At 43.7% G+C, this 20,699-nt stretch overlaps 1 protein-coding gene across 20 annotated transcripts in view; it reads left to right on the top strand.

Moving 5' to 3' along the window:
• Window positions 1-20,699, top strand: part of TRPM3 (transient receptor potential cation channel subfamily M member 3) — a gene marked incomplete at its 3' end in the record, with an annotated part of 782,399 nt that overhangs the window by 520,084 nt on the left and 241,616 nt on the right. For 19 of the 20 annotated variants that reach the window (XM_082696689.1, XM_082696696.1, XM_082696693.1 and 16 more), the window contains exons 2-3: window positions 8,667-8,746; window positions 10,274-10,478. In XM_082696689.1, coding sequence (XP_082552815.1) covers window positions 8,667-8,746; window positions 10,274-10,478 — 285 coding nt within the window. Of the gene's footprint in view, window positions 1-3,618; window positions 3,847-8,666; window positions 8,747-10,273; window positions 10,479-20,699 lie in introns of those variants that run through there. The other variant, XM_082696687.1, reaches the window with a different exon arrangement.

The following is a 20,699-nucleotide window of genomic DNA, read 5'->3' as shown; positions in this document are numbered from 1 at the left end:
TGCCTAAGCCCCTATGTATGCCTATGATGTCCCAAACACACTTCTAGGTGCCTGGGCGACAGAAATCACAAAACGCATCGCTGTCCTCAACATTCCCATTCTAGGGGTGGACAGAGACAGTAGACAGATAATGACGTAAGGATGTGATGTACTGCCAGGTAATGTGAAGGGCTGTGAGACAGACACAGTGTGCCTTGCAAGAGCTGGTCGAGGAACGTCTCTTAGTGGCCCCGGATGTGTGCAGGGAGCAAGCTGTGGGATCTCAGGATGCAGCTGTCTGGGCAGAAGAAACAGGAACAAAGGCACCTGGGTGAGAAGTTGCCTGACATGCTCGAGGAAGAGCCGGGAGTCGCAAGGAATGGTGCCAGGAAAGCCTGGTTCTTCGGGCCACCAGCCCTCCCCTGCTACCCCATCATGAACACCCCCTTTCCCTGTTCCAAGGGCTGACCAGCACACACCAGTCCCAGCCCGCTGCCCACTTCAGGGAGACACAGCCATGCTCGCTGTTTCGTGTGTTGCCCACAGCCTCTGTGGCACTACAGTATGAGAGCCAAACCGTACAGCAGAGATTATATGGCCCCCAAAGAGCCTAAATGATTTCCCATCTGGTCCTTCTGAGAAAATGTCTGCTGAGTCCTCCTCCGTATCATGCTGCTTCTTGCTGTTGCCATCAGATGTGGACATCACAGGGAAAAAAAAAATGCCTTGAATGGTGAAATATGCGTTTTTCCATCTTAAAACCTAGTTTTTACTGGTAGGAAATCTGATTTCCATTCTTAAAATTGAGTTAGGTGCCCGTGGAAAGTTTTTAGTGTATTCTATTCGAGTGTGACTTTTCTCTTTAATGATGAATTAGGGGAATAAGGTATTCCGCCACTACATAAGGAACAACCACAGCTAGCATTACCCTTGTGGTTTCCTCTTGTTGGTATTCAAATTATATTCTCTCTAAACTACATCTGAAACAGGCTGGAAATACACCCTGTCAGGAGTTGCACTGTTGGGTGATGCACAAGATTTTAAAAAGATCCATATGGACAGTGTGGCCCAGAGCAACGAGTCTCTTTGGAACTAATTACCTTTTCAAATCAAAGGGTCCCGAAGATCCTCTGTGGCTTCACGTGAAAACATCAGCCTGACTTTACCTGGGGCCTCCCTTTCTCTTAAAGAAAAGTGCTCGTGCTTCTGGTGGTAATATTTTTGTGTCTTTGGCATAAAGTTCATGGAGACGCCCCGTATTCTTGTCCCTATCAAATATTTCTTTCTGTAAAGGAAAAGTAAGCAAAAAGGGGGGAAAATGAGTAAAAGTGAGGGAACAGAATTAGGAAAAATCCAGAGGCAGTATTTAAAACCCTCAGTATGAATGTGAGGGAACTCAGGATTTAAAGTCAGTCAGATGACGGGTTGAAGTAGCATCTGGTGAGGAAGGAGGTTGAAGAAAGATGAATTTTTCATGTTTCTTACATGGGAGGGATCATCCGTAACCAATTTCTTTAGTCACACAGATAGTCTACAGCCCACCAGCCCCGTGTCTCTCAGGTGCTTACCCGCCCGCCAACGTCCTCCTCCTCTCTCCTTCCTCCTTCTGTCCCTTCTGTCCCTCCTACTTCTGGTCTTTCTCCTGCTATTCTCTCTTCCCTTCCCCAACTCCTCCTTCTGGAAGACTCACCCAGGACATTGTAGAAATTTTCTTTCCACATATTCCCCACTGAGCCTTCTCTATTTTTTTCAAAATAATCTCTAACACCCAGTGTGGGACTCACCTCCTCACCCAGAGATCAAAGGTTACATGCTGTCCTGACTAAGCGGGCCAGGCCCTCTCTCTTTTGACCGAATTCTTCCTACGTCACTTCCTGAACTGCTCTTCCCAGGGACTTCCTGTTATCTTAAGCTTCATAGTTGGGGCGATGGTGGGGGATGGGGAGGAACTGGCAACCTTCTGACCACAAAGAATATAGTTTTATGACTACAAATATATGATTATAGGGGAGAAAAAGGCTTAGGAAAATGTAGAAAAACTTTTAAAAGGAAGAAAATAAAAATTAGCCACAGTTTCCACTTTAATATGGTTCCTACCTATTATGTCTGTATGTATTTAAAATTTCTAATTATTATTCACTTACTATTTTATGCCCACTTTCACACATAAGAATGTGAAAATGTGTATTTCTGTAGGTAATTAGTCTTTTGAAACTGGATTCTGATCCTCAAGTGCAATGAGCCTTAGTTTAATTGGCTCCCATTGATGGACTTTTGTTTCCAATTTATCTGTGTTATAAATAAAGCCGCAATGGACATCTTTCTGTGCTCGCATCTCTGGTGAGTCCCTGAGAATAGAACGCATGGGAGTGTTCCCACTGCTTGAAAAGAGGGGATGCACGTCGTCAACGCTGTCGCTACAACCATTCTGTAGCCAAACTCCTGAAGACAAGTGAAGGGACTTCTCCATGCTGTGTTTAAGGGTAAAGCTCAGTCTGGTGTCCCACTTGTAAGTTGTTTACTGGGCTGCCTCCTCGGTTGAAGGTCATTAAGCAATTTATTGATTCTTGTGTCTGGGGAACCTCAGTATGTGAGAGACCAGAGTTTGAAGGAGATCAGTCTTGGAAACAGCAGAGAATCAAGGAGAAGGATTCCATCCAAGTTCCAGGTAAGTCCTCTGGGTCACGCAAGCGTTCAAGTAACACCTACTAGGTGTTGTCAGGAAAAATGAAGATCAAAGTGGCCCTGCCCTCACAGATTCACAGCCCAGGTTGTTGAGCATAAACACCCCCTCTCTGCTCTGGCTTCTGTCTGTGGGGAGAGAGCAGTCCTTTGGAGAGGACATGCTTATAGATTTACTTTATACAAAGTACTTGTGCATTGTTGAAAGTGGAGTCTTTTCTCTCTCAGTTTGTTCACTTAGGTAGGTAAGAGCTACTGTTATCTGAAAAATTCACCCCCGGGGGATGTTTGAGAGAGCCCTTTTTGTGTGAGCCAGAAGCTCCCACTTGGGCTGCCACAGGTCACAAACCACACTGGTGTGACTGCTTTCAGTCCATGTCTCTGTCCCTGGAATGCTCACCGCTCCTCGCTGTCACCGGGAAACAGGAGAGTGTAGGTTTCTAATCACACATTTGCAATTCCAAGGGAGGGACCAAGGACGGGAGGTGCCATCAGACAAGTTTTATCATTTATTGACATTTTAGAAGTTGTGGAAAGCCACTGGCAAAGTCCAACTTCATCCTGCTTGAGCTCAGGTTTGAGGACCAAACTATTCTTTTTGAAACATGCAGAGTTGTTGAGCCATTCCACTTTAAAGAAACGCTATCTTCCCATTCTTTGGGGAGGAAGGAACAATGCCCCCTGTGTGTTCGAACCACTCGGAGCATTAATACACAGTTTCCTTAGAAGGGTTTGCTTTCCCGAGTTGAACTTTTCAGAACTCAGAACACCTTATCACACTTTCAGAAGCCTTCTTTCTGAAAATGGAAAAAGGAAAGGGGGGGTGCGGTGCGGGGAGCCTGTCAGGACTTGTGCCAGTTAAATCCGATCTCTCCGGGGATTTGTTTTTCTTCTGGCGTCAGATTAGATGTTCAAATCAAGCAGTGTTTGAGGGCTGCAAGGGAATGTCCATGGGATTCTTAGTGAGGCTAATCCCAAAGCGGCACATTCCAAGGGGCTAATCTGCCCAAGTTCATTGCTTACTTGAAACGTCTCTTGGGGGAAGAGCTGGGCAAGTGGCTTTTTTTCCAGTGGGCGGTCATAAGAGCATTATTAACGGGATGACCAGCCCCAGACACAGCAAAATGAAAGCAACAGGAGCTGCTCGTGGGACTGCCTTTGCCACCACCCAGAGTCGGTGCTCAGGTAAAATGATTTCGGCTTGTTTTCTTCTTGTTCAACCTCCCAAAAGTGGATCCGGGGGACCTAGAGAAAGACCCAAAGATTGCCCAGGTTGATGCTGAAGGAAAGCTAGAGTCAAAAAGGAATACAGGCATTCATTCCCTTTGGGTCTTTGGTGTTTTTGTTCTGATTAGGACAGAGCGTACAACTGAAACAGGAGAGTCTCAGGGAACATGGTGAAATTTCAGTTTGTTCTATAGATTTAGTGGATTCTTTTTTGCTGTCTCTCATCTTGTCATTACTGGTCTGGGTTGTTGTTCTGTTAAGTTACCTTCCTAAAAGCTGGATTACAGTAGTGGTTTCCAAGACTTTTTGGAGACAGATTTAGCATATACTTGATGTATGTGCTTATCAACCATTCCTGCCTGGAGAAGTTCTTGGTCCTGTAGCTTGGGGGTGAGGGAGGGGGCGGGGGTGGAAATCAGGAGTATGAAGCATCAGAATCATCGGGAGAATGAATGTTTGCAGCAGAACCTTTGTGAAAAAGAAGTGAAACTTGACCAAGTGAAAAAACTTTTTTCCCTTTAAGAGGCAATATTACAGCTTTTGTTTGTTTGTTTCTATCATTTGTATCCTTTATTGACTGTACATTTTACTTGCAAAATCAGTGCTTTATTCTTTCAGGGTAATCATGATACTTTGTTCAAGACTCAAATGTCCTCGTTTTTGTTTGCAATATGATGTCCTTTAATTATTAGCCTTAGAAACCACTTCCCTGTTACACATCACACATGACTGATAATGCAGAAAGACAAGAAAGAAAATCGCCCTTCATGAACTCAGTCATGGTGATGTGGCTGTTCTACCTTTAGAAAAGAACGTACAAAGTGATTTTCTAAGGTCCGATGGAGCCATCTTTTCTAAGAGTACACAAGACTTCCGAAGCCAATTTAAAAAGAAAAGATTTTAGGGCATCCTGTCCATTGAAGTTTTGTATTAGAAGAGAATTAAAGGGTCAGTGAGAATTGTGGCATGTCAAAACTATTTCATGCTTTCTAACAACAAGGATAGCCATTCTGAGCTAACTTACTTGGATATTTAAGCCAAGTATGAAGTTCACGCAGAGCAGTTCAAAGCCTTTGGACAAAAGAGAAAGGAATTAGTTTGGGGAACAAGTTAAACTGTGATTATACTTCAAATTTATTCTCTTCTAGAAAATAATTTTAAAAATCTAATATCTATCCACATTGAAGACCTGAATTAAAGCATAATACAGCAAAGCCCACAGTAGAGCATAATCAATTATGCACAATATTTTGTAGCATTTCTAATTCATGTGTTATACATGTGCTCTTTCCATTATGTTTTATACTTTTTTTTTGCAAAAAAAATTCAATTATGAATGTTGGAAAGATTTTTTTTTCTGTTATATTCTTTCCCCTACCCTCCTCCCAATTTTCCATGCCTTTGCAAGGGAAATGGTTAAGCTGCTGGTAGTAAGAAATAGAAATTGATCTTCATTCCTTTCACTAACAGTGAGGTGAGATTGTTGGCTTCAGGAAGGCAATTAAGTTTCTAAACTGTAACAAGTCAAGTTACTTTATTTTTAAAAACTAACCAGTTGGCCATTTCTCTATGTAGTAATTCTGAGTAAAACTTCTAGGGCCTTCCAAGTTGAAGCTGGGATCCATGAGTGAGACAAATAATCAAGGTGTCCTTGGAAAGTCTAATTCTTATGTCATGGTCCTCTAGATTCTCAAGTTAGGAATCCTGTTGGAATCACCTTTCTTTGTTAGAGCTCTTATAATGACCCCCCCCCCTTTTACTTCTTGCTCCTATTACAATGTCTTCCTAATGCCCCTCCTAAGGAGAGAGGTAGAACGCAGAGTAGAGTATGTATTACTCCACATGTGGGGACAGAGCAGGGGAAAGAGGAGAGAAAGGTGCAGTATGTGCTGGGTCTAAGGTTTGCCTCTAGGAGTCCAACTCTGTCTAAAAACCAAGGCAATCCCAAGCATGCCCAGATGGTATTGCCAGATCAAGGGTATTTAATATCAATAATATATAATGAGGAAAGGCATTTTAGCAGAATGGGTAAGTGTGTGAACTCTAGTCAGACTGCACAAGCTCAAACTCTGGCTTTAAAGTGTCCCTGCTGCATCTCTCTCTCCCTCAACTCCTTCAATGGTAGAGCGGGTATAAAAGTAGCTCTTCCCTCATGAGGTCCTTATGAGGACCCATGGAGATAATACATATATGGCATACTTCCAGGCACAAGAGGAGCCCTTCATAAATGTTAAATATTGAGTGGCTCCTGAGTCCCAGGTGCTGTCCCTGAATCACATGCTTTGGTAAATACAACAGTGTTATGAGGCAGCTAGATTATCCTCATGTTAATAGAAAAGACTCAGGGAAGTTAAATAACTTTCCTGTATGCCATTTTTTTTGTGGCCAACGAGGCCTTCTCAGAGCCTCTGATCCCCCAACACAAAGAGAAATCAAACTAGGTCAAGACTGTGAGAGCAGGTTCGTAGTGATCTTCTCTGAATCTGCATCTGAACTTTCAGTACCAGAACCGAGCCAGCACTGGCCCCTTTTCTTGAAGTGAAACACAGTGCCCAAATAATAATGGTAACAACTTGGAGTGGCAGCTATTAGTATTGTGCCCATTTTATGGATGAGAAAAACTGAGGACCCCCAAAATTATGTGACTCTGTCCATGCTGTAGAGTCCCCAGTCATGCCACTGTTTCTAATGGCACACCTCATGCTCTATTGGTGATACTGCCATGCCTTTTTTTCTCTCGGGGAGTATTGGTTGGCACTGCCCCAAATTTGCAGAATCTTCTCCAAAAGATCCTTCTGAATTCTCGCCAAAGTGGGCCACAAAGAAGAAAGGAAAGTGCATTCTACCTTTCCTGCTCCCTGAGGTGTAGGGAAAGTTGGTTTCAAATGTCCAGGGAGGAATATTTTTACCATCTTTCTGCCAAGAGATGTTATCAATGAAAGTATTCAGTGTCTAGGAAAAATCACAGCCTGTGAATAGTTTAACTTACAGGCTTTTCACAAAGATAAAGCCTGGTTATCTACGCTGCTCGGCTTATTTCTGTTGCAAAGATGCAGCCACTTGCTTTTCCTATATATTTGAGAAGAAAAATCTTTGTAAAGAGACACTGGGGCTTTCTTCATGCCCAGCTGACAAACAGAATTGCAAATGTTACCTTTTGTGGTTTGAGGGTGCAGAGGGCCACCTGGACCCAGGGATCTCGAGGCAGGCTGGGCGCTCCTTTTCGTGTGGACAGTGCATAAACACTGAGAAATGCAAGCATCTCCCATGTTGCTACTTTTACGATGTTTTTGTCATATGAGATAACTCCTGCCTTTTGTGCTGTATGCTTGCCTAGCCTCCATCAGGAGAGCAGAGAGAGATGGGAGACTAAGGGTTGGGAGCAAACTAGACCTTGGCACAGTTTATATAGATGTTTGGGTCCTTGGCAGAGTCAGTATCAATTACAGCCAACATATGGGGGCTTGTAACAGTTAGCAGTGGACACGGAGGCCAAATAAACCACGAAGTTGCACTTTGGCCCTTTCAAAGTGCAAGAGTGCAAAGTGCAAAGTGCAAGAGTGCAAGAGTGCAAGAATTTCAAGAGTATAAATTTAGCCCTGATACTGTGTTAAAGAAAAGATGATACCATATGGAAATAATTTTACGCGTTGCTTTAACAACTTCCGTCTTAAATGCTTAGAAAAGGAATCTTCTGTGTAGCTTACAGGATCTCATGGGAAACTCCTCTACTTTGTCAAAAACTGGTAAAGAAAGAGGTAAAGGGCTGTGGGATGGACACTGTGCTCTGGAACAAAGATGGTATAGTCTTCTGGAGCTTCCTTTATCCTTCTGGGAACGCAATCTCAGTGCCCAGATTTCCTGGTGGACAGTCCCAACAATGCCCATTCTAAGAAGCTGTGTTTCCTGTGCTGAAAGACATGTGGAATTAAAAAAGAAAAGAAAGGAAAAGAAAGAGTGCTATCTTCCTTCCTTCTAAAGGCATTACCTGTGAAGTTCTGGACTAAGTGTTGAAGGCATTTATCTTCCTTATGCTTCTGTTTCCTTTTTTTCCTCTGGCATTTAAGCACGGCTAATTAGGATTATTGGGGAAAAAACGTCATGATGAAATAGAGCTCTTGAATTTTGTAATTCTCTTAGCACTTTTCTCTCTCTCTCTCTCTCTCTCTCTTTCTTTCTTTTTGGAGAGGTGGAGGGAGGGACAAAGGAAGAGAGAGAATCTCAGGCAGATTCCTCAACAACGTGGGGCTTGATCTCATGACCCTGAGATCATGACCTGAGCCAAAATCAAGAACTGAACACTCAACTGACTGAATGCCCCAGGCACCTCAGTTTCTCTTTCTTTCCACAAAGAAAATCAAATGGAAGTGTTAGCCATGAGATCTTCATCCTGATTTACATGTATTTCCTTTTGCCCCTGAATATTTGTTATGTATGGGGATATAAACATACCGTAGCTCTGTGTTTTTCATTTCCTCCATAAATAGCATTGTTCTCTGCCTTCAGAAATGATCAAGAATTTGTATATGGTTCCATCACTAACATTTTTTTTTTTATTATGGTCATTTTCTTGGACTCAATGTTACGAGGTTAACCCAATCAACAGGTACTGGCAGCAATTGATTTTGTTATATGCAGCGTTTATGTGTGAAGTAACCACAATTTCAATTTGGTTTATGAAATACTAGTCTATTACATGATTATGAAAATTTGCTTCCCCGACAAGAATACGTCAAGGTTATGTTCACCTTTCTTCTTCTTCTTTTTTTTTTTTTCAGGCTCAGAAATCCTGGATAGAAAGAGCATTTTATAAAAGAGAATGTGTTCACATCATACCCAGCACCAAAGACCCCCATAGGTAATCTTGCTGTTTCTATAATGAAGTGAGAACACAGAGTAGCAATTACGGGAAGAGAACTACAATAGTAATGACTATCCATTGCAAGGGAACCAATGTCAAAGATTTTTATTTTTTATATTTGCTGGGCATCTCTGTAACAATCTTCTATGTATACCCCACATAATATACCATGCCTGTGGTTAATTCTCTAAAAGCCTGTACAAAATAACAGATACCCCATTGGGAAGGAATTAATCACCATCTATAAGTGGGTTATATGTATTTTTAGTATGGTTACTGATTTTCTCTTCTCGGCATTTCATCAAAATGCTTGGTTTGTACCAACATTCTCTGCTATAATGAAAAAGAGCTTTTTAAACAAAAGACTCCTAGCAGATTACTGACTAGATTGCTGACCAGCAAATTCCTGTCCGAGCACGTTTGTAGTATCCTACTTACTTACCTTTAGTATTCTCCTTACCTCCCTCATTTTGCCTTAAAACATATGAGCTAAGAAGCATTTGGGATGTAGTAAATCTGAATGTCTGGAAATGCCTTTATGAAAAGGCAACGTAACCAAGCAATTTAAAGATATTTTTCATTTATTTGACAGAGATCACAAGTAGGCAGAGAGGCAGGCAGAGAGAGGGGAGGAAGCCCGCTCCCTGCCGAGCAGAGAGCCCAATGCAGGGCTCGATCCCAGGACCCTGGGATCATGACCTGAGCCAAAGGCAGAGGCTTTAACCCACCGAGCCACTCAGTTGCCCCACAATTTAAAATATAGTCTGTAGAGTCATATAGACTAGCTGTGTAACCTTGAGCATTATTCCTAACCTTCAAAACTGCAATATTTTATTCATAAAATAAATGTGATCATCATTAGTATTTAATAAGTGATAACTATGTGTCAGTATTTTTACTAACAGTTTTAGTAGTGGTACCAGTATTATTACTAACGTTTTAATAGTGGTAATGGGAAAGCATGAAGGCCGTTTCCATGATGTGAAGATTGAATTTTGTTTTCAAATATCTTGTGAATAATATTTTCATTGTTTCTTTGGGAACACTTAAGCTGTAGGTTTTTATTCCCAGAATTGGACATTTGACAGTGAATGTCAGCCGGGGACAGACAAGTTAGGTTGTGACTCACGTTTGAGTGAGAGTCCTTATTTAAATGTGCAGTGGCTTTCATGCAAGATTTGATCGACGGGAGGAGTGAAAGGTAGAAAAACCTGTAGGGCTTTTGTGTCCAGGTTCTGATCCTGAACAATATGGCAGGTCTGAGAGAGGCGGGTGGAGAAAGCCGGGAGGCATGTTAGCTTCTCCAACTAAAGGAAATGAGAAGGGGCCGAAAAGAAAATTGCTATGGCAAGTAAATCCTGAGTTCACTATTTGCCTCATACAGCCACATCATGGGATTCTGCCGGAGCGGCCGGAGAGCTGACTGGCTGGCTACGGTCTGTCCATGTCTCCTGCGGGTCGTCCGAAGTGCGGGCTCCAATCATGGCAGAGACAAGGGATTCACCTTGACCTCTTCTGTTGCAGGTGTTGCTGTGGGCGTCTCATCGGCCAGCATGTGGGCCTCACTCCCAGTATCTCCGTTCTTCAGAATGAGAAAAATGAGAGTCGCCTCTCCCGAAATGACATCCAGTCCGAGAAGTGGTCCATCAGCAAGCACACACAGCTCAGCCCGACGGATGCTTTTGGGACCATTGAGTTCCAAGGAGGTGGCCATTCCAACAAAGCCATGGTAATCAGAAACCCATGCCGTCGCTTCCCAAGGTCTTCCTCACACCTTCCTCGCATCTCGGGCAAAGAACCGGAGAGGGAGCCTTTGGGCTTGATCCCACGTCTGCCCGATCCCAGCTGGGCAAGGGGCTCTGATAACCTTGGCCTTGTGCATATCTGCTCTCCTCCGTAGAATGGGAGGAAGAAAAGCTTCCTCCCAGGATTTTTTAAATAATTAGTATGGTTACTGGACACAGTGACTGTTGTTATAAATAATAATAACAAGTAGCTTTCTACAGTGACCCATGTTTATTCTGTTACTCTCTGGGTCTCATCCCTTAGGGCATGTTTTTCTGTCTCCTTTGGTTTAAAAAAAAAAAAAAAATTCTTACCTTTAGGTTTCTGTTTTGTTCTGCCGGTAACTAGCATTTCTTTCAGTTCAAGGTAGAAATGATCATCCCAGACTGTCCTACCAGAGATCTTGCCGTCTAAAGCGAGTGCTTTTGCCCCAAGCAGCTGTGTCCAATAATGAGCTCAGGAGAGGAGCTCCATATGAAAAGTGTTTTGTTTGGAACAGAGGCTTTAGGAAATAATACAAATTTTACTTCTAAGAGTTGTTGCTTCTAAATTGCAGCTTTCATCATGAAACTCTCCCTACTTGGCCGACAGATTTTTTTTTTTTCCAGGAGAACAGTACACCATATGTTTTTGGAAATTCTAGAAATGCTCTATGTCAACAGGCTTGCTTCTGACAGACAGAGTTAGTTGAGGGCGGACCAGTGGCTGCGCTCAGGCACACCGCGAAGCTTTCCGAGTTTGGAGAGGAAATTCTGCTTAGAGCAGCATACTGCAAAATGCAAGGGAAGCCACTTTACACTAGTCACAGACTAAAAATGGGGAAAAAGCCACCTCTCTCCCTCTCATCTCTCTTCCTCTTTCCCTCTATTCCCCGAACTGCTACAGGATTTTTTTCCCCATGAATGACTGACTGAGTTATTCTCATCATTTTCCCCTAATAAAATCAGTCCAGAGCTATACATTAGAGTAAGAACAATTTTGAGCCGTGTATTGGGAAGAAAAGGCTGCCGTGTGCAGCCCCCAGTAAGGCCTGGGGGAAACGGTGGCCCATGGGGGGAGGTAATTAGTGTTGGCCTCTACAGAACCAAGGGCAGTGGAAATGTGGCAGTGTCCCCATCCACCCACGGGATGTATTTCCCCTACACAAAGCCAGTAAAGTCCCCAGCTCAGCACAGTTCCCATGCACAGTATGGGATGGAACCATATACACTGGGGATCCTCTAGACCCATGCATTCATTAAAAGTCATCTAAGTTCATCCTTTAAGAAAAGTGCTGCAAAAAAAAAAAAAAAAAAAAAAAGAAAGAAAGAAAGAAAAGAAAAGTAAGCCAAGGGATGGAAAAGAATCCATGAGGGGCCAAAGTTCTTGGCTGGAGATGAGACTCTGATAATGCCGAGAATGAAGTGTGCCCCCCACCCCAGATGAGCGAACAGGCCACAGATGAGGAAGTGGGTTAGTAGATGGTGATCATCATGGAGTGTCTACCCAGTGTCATCATAGGGCACTTGAATGGGGCCCGCAAGCTTTGTGCCGCACGTCGCACAGCTGATACATGATATGTGTATATTATGACACTGGCAGAAGAAGAAAAACTTGAAGAGGCAACTCTTCCGCTCTGCCCTGGGAGTGTGAATATGTATGACATTGAACTCCCATAGCCCTCCCCAAGCCCCACATAGCTCTGTGACATGTAGAACGATCTGTCGGCCATCAGATCAGGAAAGGTCAGCTACAGGATTGTAGATCCCCGTGTAAAATGAAAGTGTAGGCCCCCAGCTGGGGCAGGGAAAGCAATCATCTTTTATTCCCATGGCTGACAACCCCAACTCACAGTAGACAGGCAGCGATCCAGGGAATGGCTGTCTCTGTCGTGGGACCTGCTCGGGATCTGGTGTGGGTGAGACTTTCCAGCAAGTCACCTAGGAAACACACCATGGCCTGGGCAGCCTAAACTGGAGACAGCTACTTCCTTCTCTGTCTCTAAATGCTACAAGGAATATACCCAACCCCGCCCCTGTCCTCGCCAGTGCTCAGGTCCCAGTCAGTGATGGGGCACAAACTCCTTTGCTGCCCTAGGTGACATTGAAATGGGGAGGCTGGACCAGCAGGGACACTGGTGGCGGGGGCTGGTGACTGAGATCCCCTGTCCCAGGGAGGCAGCAGGAAGGGGTGGGATGTGGGACCGTGGACCACGTGTGAGCTGAGGTCCCAAGCCCTCTGCACATGCTCTCCTGTCCCATCAGACTTCACGTACAAAACACAGATTCAAGGTTAAAACTGTTAAGGACCTCAGGATAGCAGGTGCAGAGCATTAGACTAAGCACTGCCCTTCTGAGCAGTGTGACCATGAAGCCGGCCCTCAGATTAGGTCTTGCGTGTCCTTGATGGTCTCCTAGCAGACTTCATGAGGAGAAGCCTTTCTTTCAGAGTCTTATCAGCCAAACGAGGACCAGTTTTCTTTCTTTCTTTTCTTCTTCTACTTTTTTTTTTTTCTTCATACAACCAAATTTTTAGCGAGTGAGAGTCCCTCCTATCCAGAGACAATGAACATTTTGTCCACTTTGAATACCCGGCCTTGAGTTATTCTGATTCTCCTGTCTAGACCAAGGGACGGGCTGACAGCAGGTCAGATGTCTGGCTTTATCAGGCAGGTTTTGTGCCAACGCAGGCCTCCCTTACTTCTTGCCCTCCCCAACGAACTGGCATGCCGTTTGGACAAAGGGAAAAATCAGCAACCACTGTCTGTTAAAGAATGTCAGTCGGTCTTCAGATGGGGAAGGCGTGGCTAAGTGTTCACCATGATTGAAGGGAAACAGGTCAGCTAACTTGGCGTCTTTGATCCGTGTTCCTGACAAGAATATTTGAAAGTTGAGATGATTTTTAGCAAGGTGGGCAAAAAACTTCTAGAGGGCAGATCAATTTTGACTTTTATTTTTTTTAATTATATACATAACATTAATTTTTACCTTCAAGACAGCCCAAGATGAGGCATTTGGGTCTTCAAAATGCCATTGTGGTCTGGACACATTATGAGGTACAATCCACCGGAGTTTGGTAGAAGGTTCAGTTGGAGAAAAGAGAATCTTTATTAAAATATGGTGGGCCATAGGGAAACCATAATCTGCTCGGAGACATTATGTCTGTGTGTCTTCCCCTAGGAAGTACAGCATGACATCACAGAGCTTCGGTCACCCAAAATGCTGGAAAGATTGATACGGTGGCTCTCTGCTTGGGGGATCACAATGACCTTGGGCTGCTACAGATGCCCGTGGCCAAGAATCACTCCCAGAGAGTCTCCCTCATTGGTTTGGGTTGGAACCTGGGCATTTGAAGTATTTTTTTTAAATAGCCAGGTTATTCTATTCAGCCAGGCTCAAAAAGTACTAAGTAATCTCACCCTACCTGTTTTATAGACGAGGCGACCAGAGCCCAGAGAAGTTAAATTCTTTTCCCAGAGTTACTCGGTTATTTAATGACATAGATAATTCTTGAACCGGGGCCCCTCCAGACTTGCCGTCAGTTCTGTGTCTTCTCTGTCCTGTACTTGGTATCGACTATAGATGCTTTGAAGGGAAGCTAATTACTATTCTATTCTAGCTCTCTTGTAAGGGTTTTGAAAACTTTGCAGTAGAATTAGAAAATTACTGTTATTTGATGAGGTTAATTAAACTCAAAAGCTATGAGCAGGAGGAGGTCTTTGTAAAATTACATCCTAGGTTAATGGGACCATTTTCCGAGCTTTTCCCAGCACTTTGTGGTATCCTGTCCTCGATTCCCAGGCTTGACAAGCCTGGGAACGTGCAGTAGCCCTGGGTCTAGCATCCTGCTCACTTCACAAAGAAACCGGGACCCAGGCAGGAGACACTCCCACAGCTGACAGTGAGTGAGGGATCCTCATTCCCTTCTGGTCTCGGCACCGAGCCAAGGCCCTACCAAATTGCAGGCCCCTAATGCCATTCCTGGGCTACTGGGGGAGCCGGCAGTTCATGCGGGTGCCTCCTAAATGTGAGAATATGAGGACCAAGGAAGAAGATAAGATACTAAAGCTCTGGGTTAGACATTGTCTTAGTAGAATGCATTCTCGGAAACCTTTTAAAACTGACTTAGAGAGCAGTCACGAGATGCGGCCCCACAGTAGAGATCGGGCCTTCCGTCTCTCAAAGACTCTTCTTTATCTGGGGCTACGGCTATAGGTTCTTTAGAAAACGGGGCAGGGCGGGACTCGAGTGTACAGAATCTTCTTTGCTACTAATCACCATCTCTTCCAATTAATGCTGAGCTGACTTGTGGACCAGGTAAGTATAACCTAATTAAGGGCTTGTATTTAAACCTCTCCAGTCGTTCACATAATTATCTTCAGGTTTTCCCTTGCTATTCACTGTATATTAGATCAGGTTGAGCCCCTGATTACAGTTTTTATATAATTTAGGTAATTGTTCCTCTGCTTCATTGTCACACTTAAAGCTCTAACTGTTGAGTCCGCTTGGGTGAAAGCCTCATTCTCTGAGCATGGCCAGGGGGAGGATTGGGGTGGGAGGGTGCTTCCGTGGGTGCGGAGTCCGTTGGCAACACGTCCATCCATGATCGTATGCTCTTCAAACGTTTGGGGATGGAATTTGATTTTTTTTTAATTGTCTGTCTGTCTTTGAATTATGCAAATTTAATCTGGGACTCGCCACTGACTGACACATACCAAATACGAAATTAAATGAAATCCATTTCACCGAACAAAACAACTAATCATCAGACGTTGGCTTACTAGGCAGCTTTCCATAAGCGTGGTAAGGTATTTGAGGGGTTTGGTAATTGTTCCATTGATTTCTACTTTCTACCTTTTAATCTTCAGGCCACTGAATTTGCAGTACTTTTGGGAGGGCTTTCTGAAACAGAGATTAAAACTAGAATATATCACTGAAACTTCTGGACCCGATCATAGACCTATAGGAAAGGAAGGAAAGAACCAACCCCTCCTGCAGGAAACACATTTTGCTTTAGACGATTCCTATCTCGTTGCCTCTAGAAGATTTTATGCTAAATAATTCTGGCAGAAAATATAGAGAGTACCCCCTACTCTGACCTATTTATATGCTCTGTGGAGTTTGATATTTCTAAACCTTTGGCTCTGACTTCTCAGCCAGCAGCTATCACCTGGATGCACCTGATATTTAACACCGAGGAATCACATAAAACAACATAGACTAAATTGCAATGGCCTTTTTCACTTCCAAAGTTTTGTGGGTCAGCCACTAGGAATGCAATAACCAGTGACACCACACATTTGCTCTCCGAGTATTTTCCTTCTAGGGAGCTTTCACATATACGGAAATGTGTGAAATTCTTGCTGTAAAACTCATCGCTCCAGGGGCTTAGGAAACTGGTGTCAGCACAATTGTCTAGCAGTCTGACCCAACACGTCATCCTTGGCCACAGCTTCAATTAAAAGTACCCATTTAAAGATGTGGCTACAAAGAATTTAAAAAATGAAATGATGCTTATCACATTTCTCAACAGAAAGGAAAATGGGCCTAGTGTCCCCCTACAGCCTTGGAAGAAAAGCATTCAAAATAAGTGTTCAGATAGTTCACAGTGGTCTTACCACTCCTCCAAGCGAGCACTACTGACCAACCCCAGTGGATAATTTCCCAGAATTAAAGATGGTGTTACAAGACCAGGAAGAGCATTTACTGTTTCCAGGAGCGTGGCCAGATTTATCATTCTGCAGTTCTTTTACATTTTCATTTAAAAAGGCGTGCAAGGTGACCAGGGTCAAAATTTAGGCCTACAGGGGTGACTCATTCGTCATCACAGCCAAATTATGCCTCCAACTCTCCAGTTCAGAATTCCAATCCAGTCCAGAATTTTTAATTATATTTTAATTAAACAGCCCCAGCCTGTCCTAAGTTGTGATGGCAATCCCTCACACACATACACGTGCGGGTGCACACACAGACACACACACACACACGCCACCAGCCTTTGCCCACCCTGGGTGTTACAAAGGCAGAACCATATTGTCTGGTCTCTGACGCCCCTGTGACCTCCAAGTTTAGTTCAGAGTGAGGCCATGGGTGAAGTCAAGTCCTGTTTTGATGAGTGAATAGTAACATTTCTACTGACTTGGCAGGAAGAGTAGCTTTAGAAAAAACTTCAGTGAAGTCACTTGCTACCCAGAAAGACCTTTAGCATCATCAGGCAGAATAAAAACTTGGGCTTCAGCTACCAAAGCCCTGTGCCCCTGGAGCAAAAGAAATCCCTAGTTTTCTCTCAGCGTCTCACAAAATTTAATTCATAAGCTTGTGGTTCAGAACTCAAAATGTGTGTTCTTTGTGAAAATCACACTATATGCCCCCCAAAGCACCTAAGAACAGATCCAATAGGACAATTTCAACCAGAGCAAACTCCTATTTTTAAAAAATATTTTATTTATTTATTTGACAGACAGAGGTCACAAGCAGGCAGAGAGGCAGGCAGAGAGAGATGGAGAAGCAGGCTCCCTGCTGAGCAGAGAGCCCGATGCGGGGCTCGAACCCAGGACCCTGGGATCATGACCTGAGCTGAAGGCAGAGGCTTTAACCCACTGAGCCACCCAGGCACCCCAAACTCCTATTTTATATAGAAATTTCCCGAAGTGCTGTCATTAGCTCATCACACAGGCTTCTGCTACAGGCGAGGTGCTAAAGATAGAAAAGAAAAGGAGATTATTCTAGGCCTGGGCAACTTATTTGAGCTCTGTTTATCTCTAGAAATTATATAGTGAGTGACTAAGGGCATGTGGGCGAAGGATGGGTTAGGCAGACCAGGGCAAAAGGAGCATTTTTGCTCTTGACAGGTACTTTCATGTAGATAAACACCTGCACCAGTCACGCCCCCAGATAACTCAGAACTGAGAAACAAACTGCTCCTTTAGCCCATCTGCTGAAGAGTTAAAGGCAAGTTATTTGTTGTAGGCAGAAGCCATTTATAAGGTGAGTGTTTGGAACCTTCATTCAGTTTTCATGTATTGGTTTTTCTGTCATACCAGGTGATTTTCCACAATTTAGTCCTCACGGTGTCCTGTGAGGTGGTTGGGAATCACCCCCGTATCACAAGCGAAGGTGTGCAAATTGGCCAAAGGACTTACAGTGCCCATACCTGATGATAGAGTGTGATACTGCTCATGGTTAGAAAATCCATAAATGGAAGCACGCCTCACCGTGTCAGAGTACTGCCCAGGTGACAGGATGTAGTATCTGCATCAGGAGGGCTTCTTGTTACTTGCATGGTGATCCCTTAGCAGTCAGTGAGCTCACAGGTAGACAGTCAAAACTGCTTATCTTGACAACCAAAACAGCTCCTAATTTCCAGTCACATTGACTACTTACTAATTGCTCTGGAGACAACCGTTTATGACCTTGAAGCTGCTGATTTGGCACATGAGTTAGCTGTGTTACATTATAAGCTCCTGGAGAGTTCCCGACTAACCTGCTTTTTATGGGTGTAAATTCATAATTTTAAAAGTTGACATCTTCAGGTCATCATTAAGTGTCATTTTATCCCTTTGTTTTAATTAGCCCCTTAACCCCCAAATCATTGGAGTTACTAAACCATGACAATAACAAAAACAATTAATGGATTCCTTTAAATTCTTCCTTTAAAAAGAAATCTTGCCTCTTATTCTCCAGGGGATTAGGTCATTGGTGATCATTTGGGACACTGAAAATAGCTGTGTTTTCTTCTTTATTGTCGCCTGAGTAATTCCTCCGGTATCTCTCCCATTCGTGCTGTTCCTGTGAGTTTTATATAAAATATTGAGTGATCTTTCTATCTTTTGGCACGATGAGAAACACAAGACACCGCTTAGAATCTTTGGTCTGGGGAAGAGTTGTGATCCTTGCTTCTCATGTGGTCCCTGGGAAGCTAGTCAGAGATGCAAAACCACAGGCCCCACCCCAGCCCTACAGGACCAGAAGCTCTATTTTTGACAAGTTCCCTGGGAGAGTTGTGCACACTAAATTCTGAGAGGCACAGGTCCACCGAGAGTTTCTGCAGCAGCATTGGTTTTAATCATGAACTAGATGAGTGGTTGATGATTAGACGGCTAGCTCGGAGGTCCCAGTCACTCACTTTCTCTGGCTCTCACTGTCCTTCCCTGTAAAGCAGAAAAATTGAACCCAATGATTTCTAGTTCCCGTGATTGCTAAGACACTTCCAAGTTCCCTTCCATTTCTAAGATCGACTACTTCATAGCCAATATGAAAGTTCTATAAAAATCATGGTCAGGTCAAACATGGTCCCTGCCTTCAAATATCTTGCAAGCTGGGCAGATAAAACGGACAAGTGCAAGAAACAACCGGCAAAAAAAATCCAGTTGGGTTAGGTGGAGAGCTACGCTGCATCGATACCAGCTTGCATTCTCAAGGGAAGTCGCGTAAAGCCTTTGGTAGAGGAGGAGGATTTCTGTAGACAAGACAGGGGTGAATTGGGTATTCTAGGACTTAGGGAACAGCATTAGCCAAATGCAGAGAGAAGTGGGGAAACACCTCTAGGTGGGGGCAGGCCAAAGTGGGGAGGGCCAGGACAGGCAGCGTGAGGGTTTACATAGAATGTTGCACTTTGAACGGAGAACTAGTGGGATCAAAAAGGAGCTGGAGAAAGAACTCTGTTGATGTCTTGGCCAGGGCATGGGGTGGAGAAGCCTGTTGGAGGCTGCTGCATCATTAGAACTTCGAGACTGCTTCTAGGCGAAAGAAAAGGAGAAGAAGGGAGGGGCATTTTTAGTTTGAAGTCCAGAGCGAGGACTCTAGAGTCAGCAAACCTGGGCTATGGACCCTGTCATTACCACTAACTGTCAGTTGAACTTGAGAACCTGAGGGATCGTTTCTGCCCCCCCAGCAGTGAAATGTGGCTAATACCAACCTCCTCATTACTGGGAGGAATCATGATAATACATGTGCTGGGGCACAGTAAATACAAAAAGGTCTTGGTTTGGGGTTTGGGAGGGGTGGTTTTTAATAGAATTAAGAAATTGAGGGCGCCTGGGTGGCTCGGTGGGTAAGCCGCTGCCTTCGGCTCAGGTCGTGATCTCAGGGTCCTGGGATCGAGTCCCGTATCGGGCTCTCTGCTCAGCAGGAGCCTGCTTCCTCCTCTCTCTCTCTGCCTGCCTCTCTGCCTACTTGTGATCTCTCTCTGTCAAATAAATAAATAAAATCTTTAAAAAAAAAAAAAGAATTAAGAAATTGAGAGCAGAAAAAAATATATGAAGAGGTTCTACCGGCAGTGTGACCTTGCACAGACTGGACAGCAAGTGCCTCTGTTTCCCCATCTGTAAGACAGAGCTGGAGACAAGGTGACCCAAGGTCATTCATTCCCTAGTAGAGCACTCAGAGTAACAAGACTTCTGTGATCACAAGCAAGCTTCTCTTAACTAGGAAAAAGATTAGGCTGCTTCAAAAGGAATTTTAACAAATTCAGTAGGGTTGTATGTGTGTGGGGGGGGGGGGGTTGTCACTTTCCTGGGCTTCTTTTTTTTATTTTTTGAAGGCAGAAGAGGGTAAAGAAGAGAACAGTAACTTAGGAAGCATTTTTTTTTTTTTTAACCATCTCCTACACTAAGCATTTTGGGTTTGTATGGTTTGGAAGCCTTGGGAGTCCCAGCCCTAATTTATTTCACTAAATACCCCTTTTCAGAATTAGTCAACATGACAGAAATTCAATTCAACAGGGCCGCCGAACTTTACTCAAATGGCATAGATGCAGTATACAGGCAAAGAAAACATTTTATTCTTTCATCTTATAGCATCTATTATCCAAGGTTTTCCTTAGGGTCACTCAGTGAGTTCATAAATATAATAATAGAGATAATAGCATAGCCTTTATTGAAGAAACACTGTACTTGCTTCTACGGTGGCTGTGCCCACTCTTTAACCCCAAGGCTCTTTGCGTGGCACGAAAACACACATCGTTATTGAAAATCTCTGTGGTTGTGTATCAGAAAGGTTTTGCCCTCTGCAGGAAAGTTTGTGTGCAAAATATGCCACTTCTAGTATTATTCTGTTGGTATAATGTACTTAGCTAAAATTGCCGACCCTTACCCTTTCCATTCTGGAATTGATTGTTGCTGTGTAGATTAATTTAATAGAGAATTAGCTAATTAGATTCCAACACCTCTTTAGATTTCTGGTCTATG

This window comes from Mustela nivalis (assembly GCF_964662115.1).
Source record: "Mustela nivalis genome assembly, chromosome: 13".
Classification (NCBI taxonomy): Eukaryota; Metazoa; Chordata; class Mammalia; order Carnivora; family Mustelidae; genus Mustela; species Mustela nivalis.
The sequence above is the reverse complement of the archived record's forward strand: the minus strand, read 5'-3'. Positions and strand labels throughout refer to the sequence as shown.